Raw genomic sequence first — 25,971 nt, forward strand, 5'->3', positions numbered from 1 at the left:
TTTTACTCTATGAAAAGCAACTTAAAGCATTCTTATACTGCATCTGGCAATGGCAATGAAATACAAATGTCCATGCATCTCCACACTAAAAAGATGGAGAATTCACAGACAGTCTACTTCACGGATTGTTCAAGACTTTAACCATTGTTTGTGTTACTCCTAGAAGACTTTGAGATAATTCCTCAAGTTCACACCCTTTGTGTAGGTAACAGAGGAAGTTCATTGGCTCAAGATGATCCAAGTCAGTGGCCCAGCAAGGATGAGAACAAAAGTCTCTCGAGTCCTCAACCAGAATTCTGTAATATGACAAGGTCACCTTTTTATGAGGACCTCCTTCATGCCAGACACTGCATGGAGGCCTCCATGTATTTTCCATTGAAGTTCAACACATCCTTTGTGGCCAAAGTATGTTCAATGCAGAGAGGACGAAACAGACATTCTGAGCTGCTGAGAAATCTGTCCGAGGTCTCACACACGTGTAAGTGATGGAAGGGGGATTGGAACCCTTGCCTTCTGTACTGTTTCACAGCATGTTTTTGAAGATCAGGAGACTATGTTCACACAACATATTCCATTTATACTTCTTGGCATCCCTTTTGGGCTTCCCTGGTGGCTCATTCAGTAAAACATCTGCCTGCAATGCAGGAGACCTGGGTTTGATCCCTGGGTCGGGAAGATCCCCTGGAGAAGGAAATGGCAACCCATTCCAGTACTCTTGTCTGGAAAATTCCATAGATGAAGGAGCCTGGTAGGCTACAGTCCATGGGATGGCAAAGAGTCGGACACGACTGAGCAACTTCACTGGTTCACTGGCATCCCTTTGCTATGGAGCAAATATAGGCTACATTGGCTAAGTAGCCAATATTATGCTCAAAAATACCTGCCCCTCCAAATCAGGTCCTAATCCCTAGAATCTTCTGCCTTATATGGAAAAAGGGTCCTTGCACATGTGATTAAACCAAGAATCTTGAAATGGAGAGATTACCCTGAATTAACAGCATGGGCCCTAAATTCCATCTGATGTACCCATATAAGAAGGAGACAAGGGAGATTTGATACCAACAGAGAAGACGATGTGAAGCTACATCAAAGAGAGAGATTTAAAGATGCTGGCCTTAGAGACAGAAGTGATGTGATCACAAGCCAAGGAATATCGGCAGCCACCAGGAACTGCAAGAGTCAAGGGAGAGGTTCTCCCCCAGAGCCTGCTGAGGTTGTGCAGCCCTGTGGTCACCTTGATATTTGGCCCAATGAAACTGATCATGGACTTCTGGCCTCCAGATCTGTGAGAGCATACATTTCTGTTGTTTGAAGCCACCAAGTTCATGGCAATCTGCCACAGCAACCACAGGAAATGAATACACTACTCTGACCATCATCACGCCACTTAAGACACAGTACTTACCTACTTCTGGCCCAGTCACTAACTATAAAGTCCACATGTCCAACTCTCTCCCCTGCTTTCAGTACACACAGCTCCCATCAGGCTCCATAGGTAAGGCCCAGTGGCATACGGAACTCTCACCCAGGAATCACCACCAAGAGAAGTGACTATGATTAACTGCTTTGCAAAGCAGCCTCTGCTTCTCAACTTGCAGGAAGGAGGAACAGTAACCACCTGAGTAATACAACCAGCTGATCTAAAAATCAAAGCTTCAGGACTTCCCTGCCTGTTCAGTGGTTAAGAACTGACCTTGAGTCATACAGCAAATTCCCACTGGCTACCTATTTTACATATGGTATTGTAAATTTCTATGTTTCTCTCTTTTGCTGTATGACTCCGGGAACTCAAACAGGGATAGGCTGTGACAGGCTGAAGGGTGGAATGGGGAGGGAGATGGGAGGGAGGTCCAGGAGGGAGGGGACATGGGTGTACCTATGGCTGATTCTTATTGATGTATGACAGAAAACCACAAAATTCTGTAAAGCAATTACCCCTCAATTAAAAAAAAAAAAAAAAAGAATCCACCTTGCAATGCAGGGGACATGGGTTCGATCCCTGCTCGGGGAACTAAGATCCCACATGCCAAAGAGCAACTGAACCCATGCCAAGACTAATGAGCCTGTGCTCTACAGTCCTCAAGCCCCAACTAGAGAATCTGTGTGCCTCAACAAAAGATCCCACAAGCCGCAACTGAGGCCCAACACAGCCAAAAATAAAATCAAAGCTTCATCAGTGTCTCAACAAGTTCCGTTCAGTTCAGTTGTTCAGTCGTGTCCGACTCTTTGCAACCCCATGAACCACAGCACGCCAGGCCTCCCTGTCCATTACCAACTCCTGGAGTTTATCCAAACTCATGTCCATTGAGTTGGTGATGCCATCTAACCATCTCATCCTCTGTTTTCCCCTTCTCCTCCTGCCCTCAATCTTTCTCAGCATCAGGATCTTTTCAAATGAGTCCGCTCTTCACATCAAGGGGCCAAAGTATTGGAGTTTCAGCATCAACATCAGTCCTTCCAATGAACACCCAGGACTGCCCAAACCAATTTCTAAACAAAATCCTTCACAAATTGCTGGGCTTTTTTCTTTCTTAAATAACTTTTTGAACTTTCAGAAGTCAGTGAACACACCTTATTTATTCCCTACTTTACACAGTAAATATCCTTGACATCAAAGGTAGGGTTTACATTTGAAACAAGGAGGCCTAGCTTGAGGCCAATATCATACAGAGACAACTGGAAAATGCCCAGGGAAGTGGGAGGTACATCTGACCCCAGGCATGGCTGAAGACTTTTGCCCTCCACTCCAAGGAGCAATCAGAAGCTGATTTCATGGTGCTGAAAAGCCACAGTGGAATACCTGGTTAGTGACCTGCATGAATGAGTCACACTCCCAGGTAGGAAATACGCCCTGTGGATTTGGCATTAACTAGCGTCTCTCCCAACAGCTGCATTTCAGAAGGGAGTGGCTCTGCTGCTGGTCCCTCCTCCACAGTCCCTCTAACTGACTCACACACTAGGATAACTTGACCCCTGGGAAATATCACCCAGGGAAATTTGGCAAGAAAAAGAACAGAATACAGAAAGAAAACCACATAGGAACAGAGTAGGGGAAGCCTGCTTGAAGAAACTCAGCCATGAACTTCCCTGGTGGTACAGTGAGTGAAGTCACTCAGTCGTGTCCAACTCTTTGTGACCTCATGGACTGTAGCCTATCAGGCTCCTCCATCCATGGAATTTTCCAGGCAAGAGTACTGGAATGGGTTGCCATTTCCTTCTCCAGGGGATCTTCCCAACCCGGGGATTGAACCCAGGTCTCCCACATTGTAGGCAGACGCTTTACAGTCTGAGCCACCAGGGAAGCCTACAGTGGAGAGGAATCTGCCTGCCAGTGCAAGGGACACAGGTTCAACCCCTGGTCCAAGAACATTCAACACGCCACAGAGCAGCTAAGCCTGTGCACCACAACTGTTGAAGCCCACATGCTGCAACTGCTGAAGCCTGTATGTCCTAAAGCCCGTGTTCCACAATAAGAGAAGCCGTGGCAATGAGAAGCCCACGCACCACAACAAAGAGTAACCCCCACTCGCCACAACGAGAAAAAGCCCATGAGCAGCAATGAAGACTCAGTGCAGTCAAAAATAAATTAATAAATTTAAAAACAAAAGAAACTCAGCCACGATGGCACTTATCATCAATCTGGATAAGATCCTCCAGGGAAGGCGAGGTTTCTTGTTTCTGTTTCTGTCTCTATCACAATCTTCCTGGACACAGCATCATATCTCCTTTGGGGACCACACCTCTCTTTGCCACTGCCACATCAGTTAGCTCAGGAACAGTCTCAGCCCTGGGCGGTGACAACAAAGATGGGAAATTGCCTGAAGCTGATGTGTCCCCTCTATGGTAGAGCCCAAGCCAGGTATCCATGAACATCATCCCCTAGATCTCTGAACAATCTTTCTTTAGCTTTCTGTTTGAATCTGAGAGCTATACCTTATCCTTCCAGAAAATTCCTATTTCCTTCTTAATAAGTCAGGATCAGATTTTGAGACTTGCAGTCAAAGAACCTTGGCATAGCCACCAAGTTCAAGGTCTCCAAGGCCAGAATCAGACTGCCTTTCCAAGTCCCTCTTCCCCGGTGTCAGTCAGGGCTCCACACTGGAATTATCTACAGAACTTAAGTAATACTGATATCCAGAACTCCACCCCAGAGATCTGGGTATGAATGAAGCAGGGCATTGCTGAGTGATCCATAGGTGATTCTGATATGTAGCAGCACTGACAACTACTCCTCATGACTATTCATGGTGAAACCTGTCTATTCACCATCGTCAGATCGCATGGTACCAGCACCATCCATACTTGTGCTCCTCACAGTACCTCCCCTGCCTGCACCACACACCGGGGCCACACTAGTCTTCATGTTTGCCTTCTTGCCACTCCTCAAACACCTTCCATGGCTCCCCACTGCTACCGATCGATATGTAGTCCAAATCCTTTAAACTATCTACCAACTTCCTCCATATTTGACCCAATATATTTTCCAGTCTGGGCTTCCCAGGTGGCTCAGTGGTAAAGAATCTGCCTGCCAATGCAGGTCAAGATTCAGGTTCAATCCTTGGGTCAAGAAGATACCCTGAAGAAGGAAATGGCAACCCACTCCAGTATGCTTGTCTGGGAAATCCCATGGACAGAGGAGCCTGGTGGGCTATAGTCCATGGATTCCCAAAAGAGTCAGATACAACTTAGCAACTAAACAACAACTTTCCAATATAGAGTCACTATTCACTGTTTCCCTCTGGGTCCAACTTTAGTCCAACTGTTCTATTACCTCTTCTCTGTACACACAGAGTTCTTAGTACAAACAACAATGCCCATTTCCATTTAAACCAGAAGGCAGGCTATTGTTTTTTTCACATAATACTTGGAAGTGCTAGAGAACTGAGTATGCAACCAAGATTCACATCAGATTATCCCACCAGGTTGTGCCAATGGAGACGCTACTGTCTCAAGGTCTGGGATAGACCCTACAGAGGCCCTGCCAACACCTGGCCAAGGACACAACCCTTAGTTCTCCTGTTGTTGCTCTCTTTCAATGCCATCTTATCACACAATGGCCCTGTCCCCAAGGAGACTCTATATGGCTGCTGCTCCTTCCCATCACTCTCTTCCAAATGAGAATCCCATGCCAGGGCAGATGAGTGATGAAGCCCAGGTCACATGCCTCACCCTAGCCACAAGGGATTCTGGGAAAGCAAGTTTCTGATCATGGTTTTGCGGAAGCAGGACTCAAAGAGAAAGAAAGTCCTGAGGAGGAATGGCCAAGATGGCAGAGTAAGGAGACCCTGAGTTCACCGCCTCCTCCCATGGGCACACCAAAAGTACAAGTATTTACAGAACAACTACTGAAGACTTAACAGAAAAGATCTTTTACGACTAAAGATATAAAGAAGGAACCACAATGAGAAGGGAAAGGTAGGAGGAGCAGAGAAACACAGTCAAGACCCACACTTCCAGGTACATGGCCCACAAAAAAGAGGATAATTACAAGTGTAGAGATTCTCCCAAGGATCAAGGGGTCCAAGATCTACATTGGACTGCCCAGCCCAGGGTTCTGCAATGGGAAGACAAGCCCCCAAAATGTTTGGCTTTGAAGGCCAGGAGGCTTATTCTGGGGAGAACCACAGACTGTGAGAAACAGAGATTCTGCTCTTAAAGGATACACATAAAATCTCATGTGCTCTAGGACCCAGGGCAAAAGCAATAATCTGAAAGACTGGGTCAGGCCCACTTGTTTATCTTGAAGGCAGTGGGGAATCACTTTAGGGCTATACACGCTAGCATCAGCCATTTGGGGAAGTTCATCTTACCATCAGGACACTGGTGCTGGCAAGCTCCATTTTGGAACTCCCCCCGCCTTGGTTTATTAGTGCTAGGACCTGGCCCAATCCACCTGCCAGTCCTCACCAGTCCTGGGATACCCAAGGTCAACGAACTAGCTGGGTGGAGACAGAGTCCCGTCCACCAGCAGGCTGGAGGCCATAGGACCCCCATTTTCCCCCATTTATTCCATGACCTGACCTCACCTGCCAGAGGGCCAGGTCCTGGCCCCACCCACCAGTGGGCTGGCACTATCCCTAGGACACAGCATCATCCATGAGTGAGCAAGCACCAGAATGAAGACCCCTGAGCCCTAGCCTTGTCACCAGCAGGTGGACACAAGTCCCAGAACCACCACGTCCCAGAACCACCCTGCAAAAGCAGAGTCAAGAAGAGGCCTACCTACTATGAGGCTAGTGGCAACCCAGGACCACGACCACCTACCTACCATAACCCTTCCCACCAGCAAACTAAAACTACCTCTGTACCCCCAGCCCCTGCAACTAGTCACTTCATCCCAGCTCCACCCACAAGTGGGCCAGCACTAGCTCCAGGATTCCCAAGGGTTCCTACCCACCAATAGGCCAGCAGCCTCCACTCAAGGCAGGGCCTGGCAACCAACCAGACGAAGGGCCACCTCTCAGACCACCCACAGTAATCAGCCTACAATAACAGAAGGACCCATGCAGCCCACATAGCAGGGACCCTCGTGCATATAGCTCTGGTGATTAGAAAGGACTGCGCTATGGGACCTCATAGGACATCTCCTACATAAGGCCACTTCTCTAAGATCAGTAGATGTAACCAAACTATCAAATACACAGAAATAAAAACAGCAAATTAGACAAAACAGGGCAACAAAGAAATATTTTCCAAATGAAGATAAAACACCAGAAGAAGAACTAAATGGAGTGGAGATATGCAATTTACCTGATAAAGAGCTCAAGGTATTAAATGTAAAGATACTCAAAGAACTCAAGAAAGAATGAATGAAGACAGTGACAAATTTAACAAGGATTGTAGAAAATATAAAGAAGAACCAAAAAAGCTGAAGAATGAAATAACTTATATAAAAATATAACACTAGGAGGTATCAATAGCAGATTAGATAATACAGAGGAAGGGATCAATGAACTGCAAGACAATAATAGATATCACTCAAATTGAACAGAAAATTTAAAAAGAATTTTAAAAAATGAGGACAGCTTAAGAGATCTCTGGGACAACATCAAGCTTACTAACATTTGCTTTATAAGGGGTTTCAGAAGGAGGAGAGAGACAGAAACGAGCAGATAACATATTTGAAGACATAATAGCTAATAACTTCCCTAACTTGGGAAAGGAAGCAGACAACCAAGTCTGGGAAGCGCAGAGTCAACCCAAGGAGGACCACACCAAGACACACTGAAATTAAAATGCCGAAGAGAGAATATAAAAGAATCAAGGAAAAAACAACAAGCTATATACAGAAGAATTCCTAGAGCCTATCAGCTAACTTTTAAGCAGAAACTTTGCAGGCCAGAAGGGAGCAAGCAGCACAATATATTTAAAGTGATGAAAGCGGAAAATCTACAAACTAGAATTTTCTACCAAAAAAAAGGGCTCTCATTCAGATTTGATGAAGATCAAAAGTTTTACAAATAAGCAAAAGCTAAAATAGTTCAGCACTATGAAACCAGTTTTACAAGAAATTTTAAAGGGAATTCTCAAGCAGAAGTAGAAACTAACTAATTCTAATTAGTTTCACAATTAGAAATATGAAAATTATAAAATAAAAAATCTTAGTAAAGGCAAATATAGAGCAAAAGTAGAAAATTAACCACTTATAAAGCTAATATGAAGGTTAAAAGACAAACATAATAAAACTGTCTATATCTACAGTAAGTAGTTACAGGATACACAAAATAAAAATATGTAAAATATGATGTTAAAGAGTAAACATGGAGGGATACAAAATAGGGTTGCTAAAATGTGTTCAAATTTAAAGAGATCAGCAACTTAAAATAATCACAAAGATAGGTAGATAGAATACTGTATATAAACTTCATAGTAACCACAAACAGAAAATCTATGGTAGATACACACAAAAATAGAGAAAGTAATTTGAACGAAACCCTAAAGATAATCATCAAAGCACAAGAGAGAGAAAAAAAAAAGGAGAAACAGAAAAGAACTATAAAAACAATCCCCCAAATTAACAAAAGGGCAATAATACATACCTATCAATAAGTATTTTAAATGTGAATAGACAAAATGCTTCACTCAAAAGACAGAGTGTCTAAATAAATACAAGTCTCATATATATGCTGCCTGCAAGACTCACTTCAGACTAAAGACACAGACTAAAAATGAGAGATGGAAAAAGGTATTCCATGCAAATGGAAACAAAAAGAGAACCAAGGTAACAATACTTATATCAGACAAAATAGACTAAAACAAAGATTGTAGCAAGAGGCAAAGAAGGATACTACATAATGATCAACAGATCAATCTAAGAAGACATAACAATTACAAATATATGTGCACTCAACAGAGGAGCACCTAAATACAAAAAGGAAAGATTAACAGACACAAAGCAAGAAACTGACAGCAACACAATAATAGTAGGGGACTTTCACACCCCACTTACCTCAATGGACAGATCATCCAGACAGAAAACCAATAAGAAAACCTGGCCTTAAATGACACATTACACTACTAATAGATATGTATAGAACACTCCATTCAAAAGCAGCAGAATACACATTTCTTTCAACTGCACATGGAACATTCTCCAGGATAGATTCATGCCAGTCCACTAAACAAGTGTCAGCAGACTATAACCATATCAAGCATTTTTTCTGACTGTGGGGCTATGAGACTCTAACTCAACTACAAGAAAAGAAGGAAAAACACAAACACATCGAGGCTAAACAAAATGATGCTGAACAACCAAAGGGTCATTGAAGAAATCAAAGAGAAAATTAAAAAAAAAAAAGCTGAAGATAAATGAAAACACAACAATTCAAAATCTATGGGACACAGAAAACAGTTCCAAGAAGGAAATTTATAGTAATACAAGCCTACCTCAGGACACTAGAAAAATGTCAAACAACCTACCTGTATACCTAAAGGAACTAGAACAAGAAGAACAAACAAAACTCAAAATGAGTAGAAGGAAAGAAATAATAAAAAATCAGAGCATAAATAAGGGAAATAGAGACTAAATAACAACCAAAAAGAGTAAAGAAACTAATAGCTAGTTCTTTTAAAAAAAAAAAAGAACAAAATTTAAAAACCTTTAGCCAGACTCAAAGAAAAAAAAGACCCAAATCAATAAAATCATAAATAAAAAAAGGAGAAAGTACAAGTGAAAACATAGAAATACATAGAATCATAAGAGATTATTATAAATAACTACATGCCAATAAAATGGACAACCTAGAAGATACGGACAAATTCCTAGAAATGTACAGTCTCCCAGGACTGAACCAGGAAAAAATAGAAAACAAACATGAATACACCAGTTCCAGTAAAGACACTGAATCAGTAGTGGGGGCGGGAGGTGGGCAGGGGGCATGGCTGGAGTGGGGAACAAACAAAATCCAGGACTGGCTGCTTCACAGGGGAATTCCATCAAATGTTCCAAGTACAGTCACCACCACTACTTCTCAAATTATTGCCAAAATGGAAGAAGAAGGAATGCTTTTGGACTCATTCTGTGAGGCAAGAATTACCCTGATAGCAAAACCAGGAGAAAAAAAGAATCACACACATAACAAATTTAAGGTCAATATCACTGATGAACACAGATGCTAAAATTGTCAAGAAAATATTAGCAAACTAAATTCAACATTATATTAAAATAATCATATACAATGACCAAATGGCGTTTATCCCCGGGATACAAAAATGGGTCAATATCCACAAATCAGTCACTGTGATACACCCCATTAACAACCTAAGGAATAAGAACCACATGATCATCTCAGCAGATACATAAAAAGCTTTTGACAAAATTCAACATCCATTTATGAAGTAAAAAATAAAACTCTCCAAAATGTGGGCATAGAGGGAATATACTTCAACATAATAAAGACCATATATGACAAGTCCACAATTAACATCATACTCAACAGTGAAAAGCTGAAAGCATTTTCTCTAAAATCAGGAACCAGACAAGATGCCCACTCTTGCTACTTTTACTCAAAATATTATTGGAAGCCCTAGTCACAGCAATCATTCAAAAAAAAAAAAAGGAATCCAAACTGGAAAGGAAGAAATAAAACTATCGCTGTTTGCAGATGACATGGTATTAAACATAGAAAATCCTAAAGATGTCACCAAACAACTACTAGAGCTCATCAATAAATTCCATAACATTACAATATACAAAATTAAAACACAGTATCTGTTGCATTTCTACATACAAACAACAAACTATGAGAAATAAATTAAAAAGACAATCACATCTGTATTTGCATCAAACATCTGTAATACCTAGGAAAGAATCTAAGAAGGTAAAAGACCTGTACTCAACAATAAGACCCTGATGAAAGGAATTGAAGATGACAGAAACAGATGACTAGATAGACCATGGTCATGGATTAGAAGAATTAATATTGTTATAATGACCATACTATCTAAGGCAATCTACATATTCAATGAAATCCCTACCAAAATACCATGGCATTTTCCATATAACTAAAACAGATAATTTCAAAATTTCTATTGAAACACAAAAGATCCTGAATAGGAAAAACAATCTTGAGAAGAACAAAGCTGGAAGGAAGTATCATGTTCTCTGATTTCAAACTAAACTACAAAGCTACAGTAATCACAATAGTATGGTACTGGTACACAAATAGACACAGATCAATGAAAGAGAACAGAGAGACCAGAAATAAACTCACACTTTTATGGGTAATTAATCTATGACAAAGACCCTGATGCTGGGAGGGATTGGGGGCAGGAGGAGAAGGAGACGACAGAGGATGAGATGGCTGGATGGCATCAGCGACTCAATGGACGTGAGTTTGGGTAAACTCCGGGAGTTGGTGATGGACAGGGAGGCCTGGCATGCTGTAATTCATGGGGTCGCAAAGAGTCGGACGCAACTGAGCAACTGAACTGAACTGAACTGAATCTATGACGAAAGAGGCAAGAATATACAATAGGGAAAAGACAGCATGTTAATAAATGATATTTTAAAAACTGGACAACTATCAGTTCAGTTCAGTTGCTCAGTTGTGTCTGAATCTTTGCGATCCCATGAATTGCAGCACACTAGGCCTCCCTGTCCATCACCAACTCCTGGAGTTCACTCAGACTCATGTCCATTGAGTCAGAGATGCCATCCAACCATCTCATCCTCTGTCGTCCCCTTCTTCTCCTGCCCCCAATCCCTCCCAGCATCAGGGTCTTTTCCAATGAGTCAACTCTTCGCATGAGGTAGCCAAAGTACTGGAGTTTCAGCTTTAGCATCATTCCTTCCAAAGAAATCCCAGGGCTGATCTCCTTCAGAATGGACTGGTTGGATCTCCTTGCAGTCCAAGGGACTCTCAAGAGTCTTCTCTAACACCACAGTTCAAAAGCATCAACCCTTCAGTGCTCAGCTTTCTTCACAGTCCAACTCTCACATCCATACATGACTACTGGAAAAACCATAGCCTTGACTAGACGGACCTTTGTTGGCAAAGTAATGTCTCTGCTTTTCAATATGCTGCCTAGGTTGGTCATAACTTTAGGTGAAAGAATCAAACTGGACTACTTTCTCACACCATATCTAAACATAAACTCAAAATGGATGAAAGATTAAATGTAATACCAAAACCCATAAAACTTATAGAAGAAAACATAGGCAGTATACTGTTTGACATTAGCCTTAATATTTTCTGAATCTGTCTCTTCAGGCAAGAGAAACAAAGTAAACAAGTGAGACTACATCCAACTAAAAAGTATTGTACAGAGAAAGGAACTAACAACAAAATAAAAAGGCCACTTATTGAATAGGGGAAGATACTTGGAAATGATATATTTGATAAGGAGTAATATCCAAAATATGCAAAGAATCCTTACATATCAACATCAAAAAAGCAAACAACCCAATTTTTAAAAGGGCAGAGGACCTGAATAGACATTTTTCCAAAGAAGATATATAGAATGTGGACTCTAGAGTGAGACCACAGTTCAAATTGCCATGGGTGATGACCTTGAGCAATTCCAAAAAGCAAGGATAATTCTATCCTCAGGATTGTGACGTTGAAAGGAATAGAGAGGAAATATAAAGGCCAGCCCCTTAGCTGACCCATCTGGGCACTCTGATCAGCCTTGGAAGCAGAATGCTAGAGAAAAAGAAACAATAGGAAGTCCTTTGAACAAAACACTTACTTGAAGGAAGAGCTAAAAGCTCCATTTTCTGGACACCTCATAAGCACCCCTGAATTTTAATACAACATGAGGAAGCAGATGGCTCAGACGGTAAAGAATCTGCCTGGAATGCAGGATACCCAGGTTCAGTCCCTGGGGCAGGAAGATCCCCTGGAGAATGGAATGGCAACCCACTCCAGTATTCTTTCCAGGAGAATTCCATGGACAGAAGAGCCTGGCAGGCTACAGTCCATGGGGTTGCAAAGAGTTGGACACAACTGAGCGACTAACACTTTCTTTCACTTTCCTCCAAACTTCATTGAGACTGAATTTTCACCACCTTGCAAAAGAAGGTTTTTGAACCTGATTTAAGTTTCTTTTTCAAAATAATGTTAAGTTTCTTGTGACTACATGTCATAGAGCAAATTTCCACTTGTCATGACTATATAGAGCTCTTATAACAACTCTAATTAGTTCTTACTATGTATGGTGAGTTCAGTCATTCTAAGTTGATCCTTTTTTATTCTTTTTGAGTTAAAAGAATCCCCTCCTCATGTTGCACGTGGGTGCTTCGCACACTTTTAATATGTGGCAACTACAGAGACTTGCTTGCAATGCAGTTCTAATTCAGTAGGTATGGAGTGTGGTCAAAGACTCTGTATTTTAGTTTCCTAGGTTATGTTGATACTGCTGATCCATGGACCACATTGTGAATATCAAGACTGTAGAGGACATCTCTGGAGTAGTGATGTCTAATTAACCACCCTATTGAAAATTCTGGTGCCAAGAACCAGTTTATTTCATAAGCAGCCAATACTCCCCAACTCTTCATCAAGGGTATTTTTAGGATTCTTTCTACAAGTCTTCGCCTCTGTACTTTGAGGCCTTAACTAAAGAAATATTGAGCTCCTCAAAGAGGAGAACCAGCACTCTCATCTCTAAAGTCTTAATGACACCATGCACATTTTAGGCTTTTGTAAATACTTGATGAATGAAGCACTAAAATGAAACATGAAGACCTGCTGGACAATTTAGAGCAGTGTAAAGCCAGTCCACGAGGGTTTCCTGGAGGAAGAGACCTTCAAGAGATACAGTAATGAGAAAAACTCCAGATCCAAGGAGAATAGGCTACTTCTTTGTAAGTTTTTCACCCTCCAGAAAGCAATCGTCAATCACCACTTCACTTACCTCCCCTGTCAAGACAAACTTGAGCTTAAAAAACAATGACAATACATCCACTGTCCTCTAAATATATAAAATATGCAGCCGTCAGTTCAACATGATATTTAATCCTTCAGAATTGAGGCACATAGAAAGTCGACCCATAAATTTCTTAGAAAGCTTTGTTTCTGCTGAGTATATCATGTCTTCCAAAAAATAATAATATATAAAAGCCAGAGAACAAATGACCTTGGTTCTACCCCAACACCCTGTGTGCAGTGTCTTATTTCTAAGGTAAGCTGGATTCTTTCCACTTCACTACAGAAAGAGGATGGATTTTCTCTACAAATTCAGTGAACTTCATCCTTCCCAACTGGGCTTGACTCCCATGTCTGCATGCTTTTGGTTTCATAGCCAGTTAGACATTTAGCAAGTACAATAGCAATTTGACGCTGCAGCCTCCTGATCCCCAGACTATGCTACCACCGCTGCTCTCCAGCCACCCAGCCCCTCTTGAGATGTGTAAAGCAGCATGATGAGATGTCTGGCAGGTTCCTGTCTGCCAGAATGGCTCTTACACACAGGAAGTACAAACAGGAAATTTTTGTCAGGTTTCTCAATTGGCAGAAAGCTTAAGCGAGACATCTCTCTTTCTTAGACTTGCTTTCATCACTGTGGTTGGTTCCCACTGTCTGCCCCTGTTTTTTTTGTTTTTTCTTGAAGCTATTAATAAATGATGAAGAATGTAAGCAATCTGCCCTGGTGAGCAGCAAAGCTGCCCAGATATTCACTGATTCACCAAACATTTATTCAGCACCTTCTAAGCGCCAGGCTCTGAGAAAAAAGAGCTACTTGAAAAATGATCATTAAAAGATGAACCCTCTACAGTCCTCCTCTTCGACAACCAAAGTATCTAGAGGTTCAAAATTCTAGCTGATGGGGCTCAAATTTTGCAAATTTTGAACTCCTCAAACAAGAGAAAATTCCAGAAAACTCCAGAGAAAATTCCATGGTGCTCTGGATCATGGTAAATTTCCTAATCCCTGAGCCTCAGCAGATGTTAATAAATGGTGGGTAAATTCAGGAATGGCTGGCCCTTGGGTAAAGGTCTTAGAAGGTGGGACTCTTCACAGAGAAGTTTCCAGAAATTAGGTTTGGAAGATATAACTAAGGCAGGACAAGTGTCTACCTTGGAGCCCCCTTATCAGAGTTCAGAGAATGTATGTTTTCTATTGTCACATAAAAAATTAATATAAATTAGTGTCTGAATTATTATCTCATAGTTGTGTGGATCACAACTCCAGAGCCAGCATGGCTGGAACCTCTGCTCTGGGTCTCATGGAGTCAGCCAAGCTGAGTTATTTCTGGCAGATCTGGGGGGAAATGCACCTCTCAGTTCATTCAGATCCCCATTTCTTTGCTGGCTCTCAGCTCCTCAGGACCACCTACATTCCCTGCCAGCGGTTCCACACATCTGCAAAGCCAGCAGTGGAAAAGTTCTCTTACCTCCCACCCATCTTGTGATCTGATCTCTGACATGCCCTGTATCTGACTCCTAGACCTAGATTTAAAGGGTCTTGTGACTTGATTAAGCCCATGCAGGAAATCTCCCTATTTTAAGGTCACCCGATTTGGGAACTTAATTACTTCTGCAAAATCCCTTCACCGCAATGCCTTGATTAGTGTTTGACTGAATAAGTGGGAGCAGGTGTATGTACACAGGGGTCAGGAACTCCAGGAGCCATCTGATTTCTGCCTACCGCAGGGCAGCGGGGGAAAGGCGGGAAGAGCCAAAGTGACTTCCTGAAGACTGCAGTTTGTGCAATCTCCCTCCTACCCAAGGGCAGCAGCCACCATTGGGGAATTTCAATTCCTTCACTTTCGAAGCAGCTCCTCCTAGGTGGCTCAGCAATAAAGAACCTGTCAATGCAGGAGACATGGGTTCAATCCCTGGGTAGGAAAGATTCCCTGGAGGAGGACGTGGCAACCCACTCCAGTATGCTTGCCTAAAGAACAACATGAAGCCACTCACAGCCACTGTGTTCCCAGACCAAAATAAAAAATATGGGTATGCAAAGTCCCTGATCTCAGGGAGCCCCGGGAATAGTTGGGTGACAACACCTGTGGTGCTATCTGAGAAATGGGGCCTCAGATGGCTCATTATTCATAGGAAGCTCAGTGCAGGAAGGCTTCAAGGAAGAAGTAGGGACTTGAAATTGTCACTGAAGAATGAGTACACTGAAGAATGACACTGCACAATGGAAATAAGTTGGAGCACAGGTTCCCAACCTCCAGGATCCAATGCCCAATGATCTGAGGAGAAGCTGATGTAATAATAATAGAAATAAAGTACACAATAAATGTAATGCACTTGAATCACCCTGAAACCATCCCCCCATAGGTTCGTGGAAAAAATGTCTTCTATGAAATTGGTACTTGGTGCCCAAAAGTCAGAGTGACTATGACCAAGCCAGCTCCTCCTAACCAGAGCCTACGTGATATGGGGGCAGTTGGCGCTGCCATGCTGGGGACATGCGAGGAGCTGAATGGAAGCAGAGTCATTCTCTGGCCATAGAAGGCTGCAGTGACAGCAAGACTTGGACAAGCCAAGAGCCAGGGACATGGATAATGGCAGGAAGAACTAACTGGCATCAGCTGCTCTTCCAGGACTGTGTCCCTATGAAGGATTGTCTCTTTTCTACTCTGGGAACATGACCAGGCTTTGTATTTTGACTTCAACTGCCATGTGACAAATGCTATCACCCTAGGAGCAGCAGCACATCTCTAACTATGCATCTTCACCTCTTCAAGCCCTTCACTGACTTCCAAGGAGACATGGCAAACCCCTTAGCCATGGTCTTATCTGGAACAAGCTGCGTGGTAGTAGATCTCGTGTACCAGACTGGGCTGGTTACATGGCAAAGGGAGAGCTACAGAGTTTAGCCATCCTTCCGCACCCTCCTGAAGGCTTAAAAGACAATTGCCTCATCAAAAGGTTAAGAAGTCCAGCTTCTGGGATAAAAACTGAAAACAATACCTTTGGACAAGGCAGCACTTGCTTCTTAATTCCCCTGGGGTGGCAAGCCTTCTGGTTAAGATTTGAGGGAGATGGCTACAAACAAATGCAATTTAAGGGGGAAATAAAAACGTTGGTTAGTGACTTCCCTGGTGGTCCAGTAGTTAAGAATCCGCCTTCCAGTGCAGGGGATGTGAGTTTGATTCCTGTCCGGGGAACTAAGATCCCACATGCCACAGAGAAACTAAGCCCGCACTGTGACTGCTGAGCCTATGCCTGCTTGCCGCAACGACAGAAACCCACACACCACAATTAAAGATCCCACATTCAACAGTGACCCATGTGCTTCAACTAAGATCTGACGCAGCTAAATAATGACAAATATTTTTTCAAAAAAAAACACATTGATTGAATACTTTTAAAATATTTCCGCCACTTCATCCTCTTTCCATTACCCTCAGGAGCCTCTTAGCAACAAGTGGTGAAAGGGCCTGCTAAGAAGTAATTTTTCAAGGTGTCTTATTCCATTATCATCGGGTTAAACAGAGTGTAACAAGGACTGTTAAACAGCACCCTAACCACTTTCACTGTAAGGTAACTCTTGGCAGGTACATATGGTATTTAAGGGCTGATTAACACAGACTGTTCCTTGGCTCAAGAGAGATAAAATCTTTAATGTCCTCCACAATGTCTTTACTTTTCAGAGGCCCGGGCCGAATCAGATCCCTTTCAAGAGAGCATCTTGGGATTCCCTGGTGGTCCAGTGGGAAAGAATCCCCCTGCCAATGCAGGAGACACAGGTTCGATACCTGGTCCAGGAAGATCCCACATGCCTTACAGTAAGCCCGTGTACCAAAACTATTGAGCCTATGCTCTAGAGCCTGAGAACCACAGCTATTGAAGGCTGCAAGCCCTAAAGCCCATGCCCTGCAACAAGAGAAGCCACTGCCATGAGAAGCCACCACACCACGATGAAGAGCAGTTCCTACTCTCTGCAACTAGAGAAAAACCCACACAGCAACAAAGACCCAGCACAGTCAAAATTAAATTTTAAAAAAGTTTTTAAAGAAAAATGAGTCTTAAAAAAAAAAAAAAAAAAAAGAGCACCTTTAGGTTTCGACTAATCCCCAAAATTGTGAAGAATGATAAATTTCCAGAGGAATGCATGCCCAAGGGTAAACAGAACATCATTTCCAAACCCAAGCTCAGGAGCATTTAAGTATTTATTCAGTCAACAATTTTCCATTGAACATCTGCTGTGTCTGGAGAAGGCAATGGCAACCCACTCCAGTACTCTTGCCTGGAAAATCCCATGGACGGATGAGCCTGGTGGGCTATGGTCCATGGGGTCGTGAAGAGTTGGACACGACTGAGTGACTTCACTTCACTTCTACTGTGTGCCAGGCATTACACACAGTGGAAAGTAAAGAACAGCTCCTTGCCCTCGAGGAATGAGAGGGAAAGCAGACATCAATCAAATGATTTCACCACTAAATGTAAAATTATAACTGTTGAGTCCTGTTTCAAGGGAGGTTTAATCAAGTCAAGGAGGATGAGCCATGCTTCCCAGGAGAGATCTGAAAATGCTAATTTGGTGAAGGGGCTGGCAGGTTAAGGTAGAGCATGGAGCAAGGCAGAAAAGCATTTCAGGCAAAGGAAACAACACATGCCAAGACCAGATGGTGACAGCGAGTGAGCCTGGCCACGGTCCACTGAAGAACAGGAGGAGGGGCCTGGGGCAGAACAATTAAGTGGTGTTATGGACTGAACTGTGCCCCCCAAATTCATGGGGTAAAGCCCTAACCCCACCATGTGACAACGTCTGGAGACAGAGCCTTTAGGGGAGTAATTAAGGTTAAACGAGATCAGATGTGCTGGGCTCTAATCCGGTTAGACTAGCTTCCCTATCAGAAAAGGAAACCGTACCAGAGATCTCTGTCCCTGTTCCCACCAAACAAGGGCCCATGAAGACTCCATGAGAAGGCTGTTATTTACAAACCGAAGAAGTAGGCTCACCAGAAACCATCCCTGCCATGTCCTAGCTCTCCATTTTCTAGCTTCCAGAACTATGAGAAAATAAATGTCTGCTGTTTAAGCCACGCCACCTGTGGTATTTTGTCATGACACTGCAGCTGACTAACACAACCAGAGAAACACACTCCATGAAGCTGAAGGAGCAGCTAACCATGAGGTCCTTGTGTTAAGGATTTTGATCTGTGACCTCGGAGCCATGGGAAGCCACTAAGGGACTTGAACATACACAGCTGGGAATGGCGGCATCAGTGGGACCCAGCGGCTGCAGCAGGGTCTCCCTAGCCAAGGTTCAACGCAGACACTCCTCCAGTGGTGATAAACGCAGTCGAGGTCCCTCAAAATGGAAAACGGACTCCAGGAGCTCAAGCTCTTTGAAGGTCCCTGCAAAGGAAGGTGCCAGTAGCAAGCAGGGCCCAGGTGAGGCTGAGCACATTGATTTACAAGAACTCACAGTGGCAGGTGACCAGCCTTATCTCCAGTGTTCAGTATGCAGCCAAGGAGTAGAAGCAAAGAGTCAGCTGGGTCGTCCCAGGGTTGCAGATCATCAGGGGAGGTGGATAGAAGGAAAAGGTTGAGAGAGATGACAGTGTCATCCAAGTGGTGGGTCAGAGGAACTTGCCTAGGGGGGCGAGACAGGGCTCCTTGACACCCAATTCAATATACTTGCTCTGTGCTGTCTCTACACGCAAAAAGCCTTTTATTCTGAGTGGTTTTAGCATTAATAAGCTGAATGCACTGCTCAGTGAAGGCCTCCGCTGTCTTATTACACTTTGCCCCCAAGAAGTATGCAACTAAGACAGATGAACAGACTTGCTAATGAATGGGGACTGGGCTTCCAATATTCCCTTCCACAGGAACGATGCATCTCTCCAACGGAGAAATGAAATCATTGAGGCAGCCTGATTATAAAACTAAAACAGCATCATTATGTCTGTCTGCCAGGGTGATCGCAGAACACTGGGAATTTATGACAGACATCACAAATAGAAAAATAAACATGAAACACCATTTATTACAGCCACATCCACCCCAGTGAAGGGAGGAGGTCGGAATCTGAATTCTTGAGGCAAAACTCTTTTTTTCTTGAATTATCCAAACATTTGAGTCAAAATAATCTCTCACATTAAAAATGTCACTAATTTAATTTTGGTGATATTTCCCTGAGAGACTGAGTTGGCATAGCCCTTTATACATCAGAGAAAAAGTCTTTGCTAAGAAAATTAATGACACGAACATGATTGTAAGACCAGAATTTAAACTAGTCAAGAAACAACTATTTAAAAATTCTTTGGACACTTCAGAGTATTTTAAGGCATTCATTTCCATGTAATCAGTTGATACACACAAGGCTATAGAGATTGATTTTTCAATTAATTATATTTCTGTGTATGGTCTGCACATAGGGTGCAGAATTTCATGAAGTCAATGAAAGGAAAGCTGCAGAAACACAGGAATCAAATGACAAGCCACTGACAAACGAAGGTCTAGCCGAATTAGACCAGTTAATCCTAAAAGGAGGGGAAATTGACAAAGATGATGCGAGGACAGGAGCTTCAATGAGGGTGAATTAAACAGCAAAGAATTAAGAGAAGCTCTTGGGAGAAAGCTTTCTTTATAAGCTTCCTGTTCTAGAAAATCAAACACAATGGCCATCAGACCTCTTCTGTCAGAAAAATTACATCCTCCAAAAAGCATTTGTTTCATTCTGAAAAAAAAAAGTTATTATAAGAATTCACATATGATTAGAAGCTACATATAATAAAATATGACTAATTTCATAATTTTCACTGCTGTTTTTTACAATGACGTCCCAATAAAACCTCTTTTCATGGGAAATTTTGGACTCCATTTTATTTATTTTTTTAATTGGACGATAATAATTTTGCAATGTTGTGTTGGTTTGTGCTGTACAATGCAAATCAGTCATAATTATATATATAATTATTTTATTTTAATTAAATATATATATACACATATATATATATCTCCCCGCCCCCACCCCCGAGCCTCCTTCCCTCTGGACTCCAGCCACTGTCAACATCTCAGCTTCCTCCATCTCGCCTGAATACATGACTTTGACCTCATATCTGGGGTCTTAAGACTCAGAGGATATGATTCTGATCTCCTCCCTGCTTCTCTCTGACCCACCCCACAAATACTCAAACACGCATCAATTTTCTTTTCAGAATAGTTCAGTACAACAGCAACTCTCAATTTTTTCCCCATCTAATACACATGATGGACAAAGTCTATATTCAACATATCCTCCACAATCAACCCAAACTGATGTGCAATTCCATCACTCTCTGCAGCTCCTTCCCTTTCCCTCTGACTCGGGAGAGCAAACCAGAATTTAAAAAAAATAAATAAATAAACTATACTTATTATAGAGTCCTGGTGGCTAAGACTGTAAAGAATCCACCTACAATTCAGGAGACCAAGGTTCAATCCCTGGGTCGGGAAGATCCCCTGGAGAAGGGAATGGCTACCTACTCTAGTATTCTTGCCTGGAGAATTCTATGGACAAAGAGCCTGGCAGGCCACAGTCCATGGCGTCACAAAGAGTCAGACACAACTGAGCTACTAACAACACAAGCCTCCATGATGTTTAATTTTTTAATTTCACAATTATCTGTAAAAAAAAAAAAAAATCATAACTATCTTTGAAAGACAATCACAAACTTACAGATCCTTAGAAAGTAGCCGTAACCGAGTCCCAATCACTTTATGCTCTTGGAAGCTACCAATTACAATGCTTCTTTTAAAATACTCTTATTTCACTTTGAGTGGGTGACACCTGACAGCAAGCCACATGTACAATAAACACAAACATGAACGTCTGTGGACCAGGCATTGCACAGAACTCCAAGTGAGTGTTCAGAAAGACAAGATGGAAGGGCTGGGAAACCCTCTTGAAAGGAAGGCTCATTTTGCATATTCTCAACAGCCAAGGTATAGAGAGACAAATGTACCAGCTCCTTGCTGTCTTGGCATGGGACAAGTTATATTAGCAGTGACCATACAGAAAGAAATATGTCTAGTATTGATTTCTTACTAAGCTGACAGGAGGCAAGAAGGGACACTCATGTGTCCAGAAATGTGCATTTTCACATTATTATTGTTCTCTCCTGCAAATTGCTTGAGAGCTAGTAGGTGTCTCAGCATCTCTTTCTTGTTTGGATATCCCAATTTATTTTCATTATTCACCAGCCAAGAACCTCAGCTAGACTGAGGCACAATAGCAAAGGATGCAGAAAGGAAAAGTTAATAACATTTTCTACATAGACTTCCTCATCTTGAGTAGATTTATGAATTTCCCTTCTGTTATGCAGAAGTTAGCATTTTTTAACAACGGGAGGAGAAAATCCTTAATGGTTTTTTTTTATTGCCTCCAGAGCTCCAAAAACATCTTGCGCTGTGTTGTCATTTACATTTCACATTAAATGCAGAAGATGTTTGAAATGAGCAAATATTTGTTTTAATTTGATACATCTGTTAACTGAAGTGCTAAAAGGACAGCTAAATCACTATATTAAATTCAGCGATTTGTAAACAATTTACATTTTCATTTGTTCTGGGTTAAAAATGCCCCCAAAACATACGTTTTATGAAACCCACAAAGTAAATTGCATTGTATCAATCTGATGGATGTAGACCATGATTCCTTCCTCTTCATTCCATTAATTTATTTCCTAACTTGAGTTAATTAGTGAGGATCCTATTTTCAAAAGCTCTTTGAAATTCATTGGGAGAAGGGGACATTTGCAAGAACTGCTCTGCAAAACTACTGCAGAGGCAACGGGCTAAATACAAATGGTAAATTCCCCCAAGACATTACCACACATTGAGCACCTAATTGCGATTCAACAATCTATGCAGGGAACACAGTGGGTGATTAATATATAGTTGTTACAAGAAACGGGGAGACAAGGAGAAGGAAAGAATGAGGGCAGCTGAGAGAACAGACTCATCCTCAGCAATTAGTAACTGGATGAGATGATCTCCAAGTTCCTATTTGTCTCTCCCTAAAAGTCTGGGACGTTCTGATTTCATGTCTGAATGGAGACAGAACTTCAACTAGGAGACTGACTTTGACTTGGAACAATACCCACTAGGAGAAGAACAGACATCTACTGAGAGAAATTTTTTAAAAAATTAATAAAAAAGAGATTAATACGATAGAGAACAAACAGAAATCAATTATTTTTGTTCCTGGTCAAATGGAGTCTTACTTCCCAAATTAGAGTGGGAGGTAACGTCTGTACTCAAAAAAGGAAAAAAGGAAATTTCTTCACGCTAAAGTATGAATTACTGCTAGCAGTTTAAGACATGCCTAAAGGTATATGGGGGAAGAAAGAACTAGTCTTTCAATAGATATTCAAACAAATCCAATGTCTTGCTTCTTCCTGGAATATTTTGGGCAGAAGCCAGTGGGTAAGAGAGATTGAGTCAGGTTGGGTGCCCTCCCTAAGTCCCTGGACAATGTCACCCGATACAGATGCCTTACTCCAGTTTCCAGAAGTCCTGCTTTTTTTCATTTTCCCTTCCCCTTGAGCCTATGAACAAGCCACAGGCAACCACTTATTTCCCTGTCCTTGTAATAACAGAGAAACAAATCTTGACTCTTTATTGGATCTGCTTCTTTTACTTTAACATAGGTATTCTATCACTTTTGCTACAAGAAGGTTGCCTATAGCATGAAATATACAGGATGGACCACTCTCAAGGCTCTAATGTTTAAAGACAAAATGTTTTCCCATTCATATAGAGATAAAGAGTTGCAGAACAGAATAACATTCGTCTTACTGCAGGTTTATAGGAACATCATAATCTTACCAAACTTACCTGTACATACAGCTGCAAAAACAAAGGCTTACTAAACAGAGAAACTTGCAACAACCAACCATATCCCTTCCCTTTTAACAAAGAAGCTTGAATTCTAACTCAGGTAAGATGTTTCTATGGGACACTAGTCCATCATCTGCTCAGTCTGCTGGCTTTCCAAATAAAGTTGCTATTCCTTGTCCCAACAACTTGTCTCTCAATTTATTGGCCTGTCATGTGGTGAGTGATAGGCAACTCGGAAACACCCCAGAAAAACAAGGTTAAAATCTGGGAGCTGCACTTAAGTGCATTTGAACTAGGTTCTCTCTAAGCCTGAAATTCCTCTTCTATGAAATGGAAATATGTCAAAAGCACAGCCCCTGATGCAGAATCAGGCATCCTCAACCCGCAAAATCCCTCCCCTGATTTTGCACAGATACAATAAGGTCAGGCCCACTGTACAGATAGAGTGGAAGCCAGGGGTAAGGCTGGGCCAAAACCCGATTCTTGTCATCCCTCTTCAAGTGCCTTCCATCTTTCTTTCTTGTCTAACTTTCACCCTGGAACCTGTTTCTCAGGTTTCCCACACCAAAACAAACAGCACCATGATTTATTCCTCCTCGGAGGCCACACTGGAGAGGGGACTGGGGAGAAAGGGAAACATTTGTTCCATCAACTCCACCTTGACTCACACTCACACACTCACAAGGATATCTTTTTCTCCTTTCTGCTAAAAAATATTTTGAAAGACCCTTTGCTGCATACACTTTGGGTGTTTCTGGGAAAGTCCAGTCTCTCAAAGGGTGGCCACAGGACTCTCTTCTAAGGTCTTGGAGGGCTACTAATCATGGGCCCCTTCCCTTCCTGGCACACAGAAGGATCTGACTCAAAATAGTTGCATCACAACAAAGTTTGGGAAACAAATCAAGTTCTCTGCATGGAAATTGGGTATCAAACAAGTTGCAGGAAATCTGGGAAGCCAGATTTCCTGCTTCAGACAAACAAGCCAGCCCGCTCCCGCTATATTTCTATGCTCTGATAACAAACAGACCCACCACGACGAACATTCAAGCACTACCCAGAGAAGTGGGTGTCTGAGAGCTCCACTTTCTTAAGACTTGGGTAGGAAACCACTTTGGGGGAACAAAGTCGCAGCCTGGAGAGTGTATTCCTGACAGCCTTGTTTCTGCTAAGGAGGACAAAAATGGGAACACAGTTCAATTGCCTGAGAAAGGTTGCCCGGGGTTAAGATGGGCTAGATAAGGATGCTCCCTTCCAGCCCTGCAGAACTTGGTCCTTCTCAGAGGACTTGCACCTGTCCTGAGTTACCTAGTTCAACCCTCACTTTCTCAGTATTATCATCGCCATTTTACCTAAGCTGTCGGCCAGCTGAGACTTGGCCAACAGTCACAGAGCTGCCACTGGTGAACGTACCTAGACTTTCTGACTTCTGGTCAAGTGCTCTTCTGATCATAACCCCAGTCTCCAAAACAGAAAGAAGAAACATCCAAAGGCTTATATCCCTGCCTCTTCAACCTCCATGAACTTAGGTTCACACTTGTAAGGCAAGGCTTGGGTTAAGAGGAGCTTGGGGGCAGTGGTGGGGTGGGGGTGAGGTCTGCTCCCAGGAGGCCCTGCACCCCGTACTCACTCAGGAAGATGATGGTCTGCCTCCGGGCGCTCCTGCTCTCCTGGCTCTCCAACTTCCTCAGCTGCAGCTGCTGCCCCTGGGCAGCCAGGGTGCCCTGCTTACTCCTCCTAAGCACCTGCATCATGCTCCAGCACATGAAGGCCACGGATACCAGGACCACAAGGTAGACCACAAAGGCACCGAAGATGCTGGACTGGAACACGGTCCAGCGGCTGGACAGGTTGGTACAGATAGACATGTTGGAGCTCTCCGGTTGCTCCTGGTGGTGTGTGCGGGAGCGGTTGCAAGTGAGTCCCCAGTGACTGGGCACGTTCACCAAGGGGTACTCAACTCCCATGGCAAAAAGCAAAGGCAGCGCCACTAGGGCGGAGGTGACCCAGACGAAGCCAATCAGCAGTTTCACCTGGCAGGGCCCCGACATGGCCTTATACCTGAAGGGGTGGCAGATGGCGATGTAGCGCTCAAAGCTGAGGGTCAGCACGTGCAGCAGAGTGGCATAGCTGCAAGCCTCAAAGAGGAACGTGTGCACCTTGCAGGACACGGTGTAGCTGGGTGTGGTCAGGGGGTTCCAGATGATGCTGTAGAACTCCATGGGCATGCCAATGAGGAAGACCAGGATGTCGGAGCAAGCCAGGCTTACCATATGATCTGTCACCTCCTTCTGCAGGTAGCCTTTCTTCTGTAGCACCTGGGTGACCCGAATGGTGACACTGTTCCCCAGGATGCCCACCACGAAGATAACCAGGTACACCAGGATGAGGGTGATTTTGATCCAAGTGGCCACCTCGAATTCGGGAACGTGGCTGTGATCAATGACCTGGGAGCAGTCCCTGCTGGGGTGGCTTGTGGAAGCCATGAGGAAGACAGTCAGCCAGGCAACCAGGTCCAAAGACCTTCTCAACTTCCCTTCCTCCTCCCTACGGAGCCCAAAGTTCTCAGCTGCAACTCACCGGAGTGGGCGCAGGGCTTTCTCTAGCTCACCTGGAAAAAGTAATTTGGGATTTCAGGTGCTTTATGGAAACTTCCCGGGGCAGCCCAAGCTAGCCGAACCGGAGGCGCTTAGGGGTGGGGTTTGAGGGGGTGGTGACTGGGCGAGGCTTGGTGAGCTCAGAGGAAG

General features: G+C 43.0%; 1 protein-coding gene across 11 annotated transcripts in view; it reads right to left on the reverse strand.

Moving 5' to 3' along the window:
* The window catches only part of GPR39 (G protein-coupled receptor 39), a 205,859-nt gene that overhangs the window by 179,730 nt on the left and 158 nt on the right, over positions 1 to 25,971 (reverse strand). For 10 of the 11 annotated variants that reach the window (XM_055572851.1, XM_055572853.1, XM_055572854.1 and 7 more), the window contains one exon: positions 24,855 to 25,835. In XM_055572851.1, coding sequence (XP_055428826.1) covers positions 24,855 to 25,710 — 856 coding nt within the window. In that variant the 5' untranslated portion in view covers positions 25,711 to 25,835. Of the gene's footprint in view, positions 1 to 19,443; positions 20,085 to 24,854; positions 25,836 to 25,971 lie in introns of those variants that run through there. The other variant, XM_055572861.1, reaches the window with a different exon arrangement.

The sequence above is a fragment of the Bubalus kerabau genome, chromosome 3 (assembly GCF_029407905.1).
Source record: "Bubalus kerabau isolate K-KA32 ecotype Philippines breed swamp buffalo chromosome 3, PCC_UOA_SB_1v2, whole genome shotgun sequence".
NCBI classification, from domain to species: domain Eukaryota; kingdom Metazoa; phylum Chordata; class Mammalia; order Artiodactyla; family Bovidae; genus Bubalus; species Bubalus kerabau.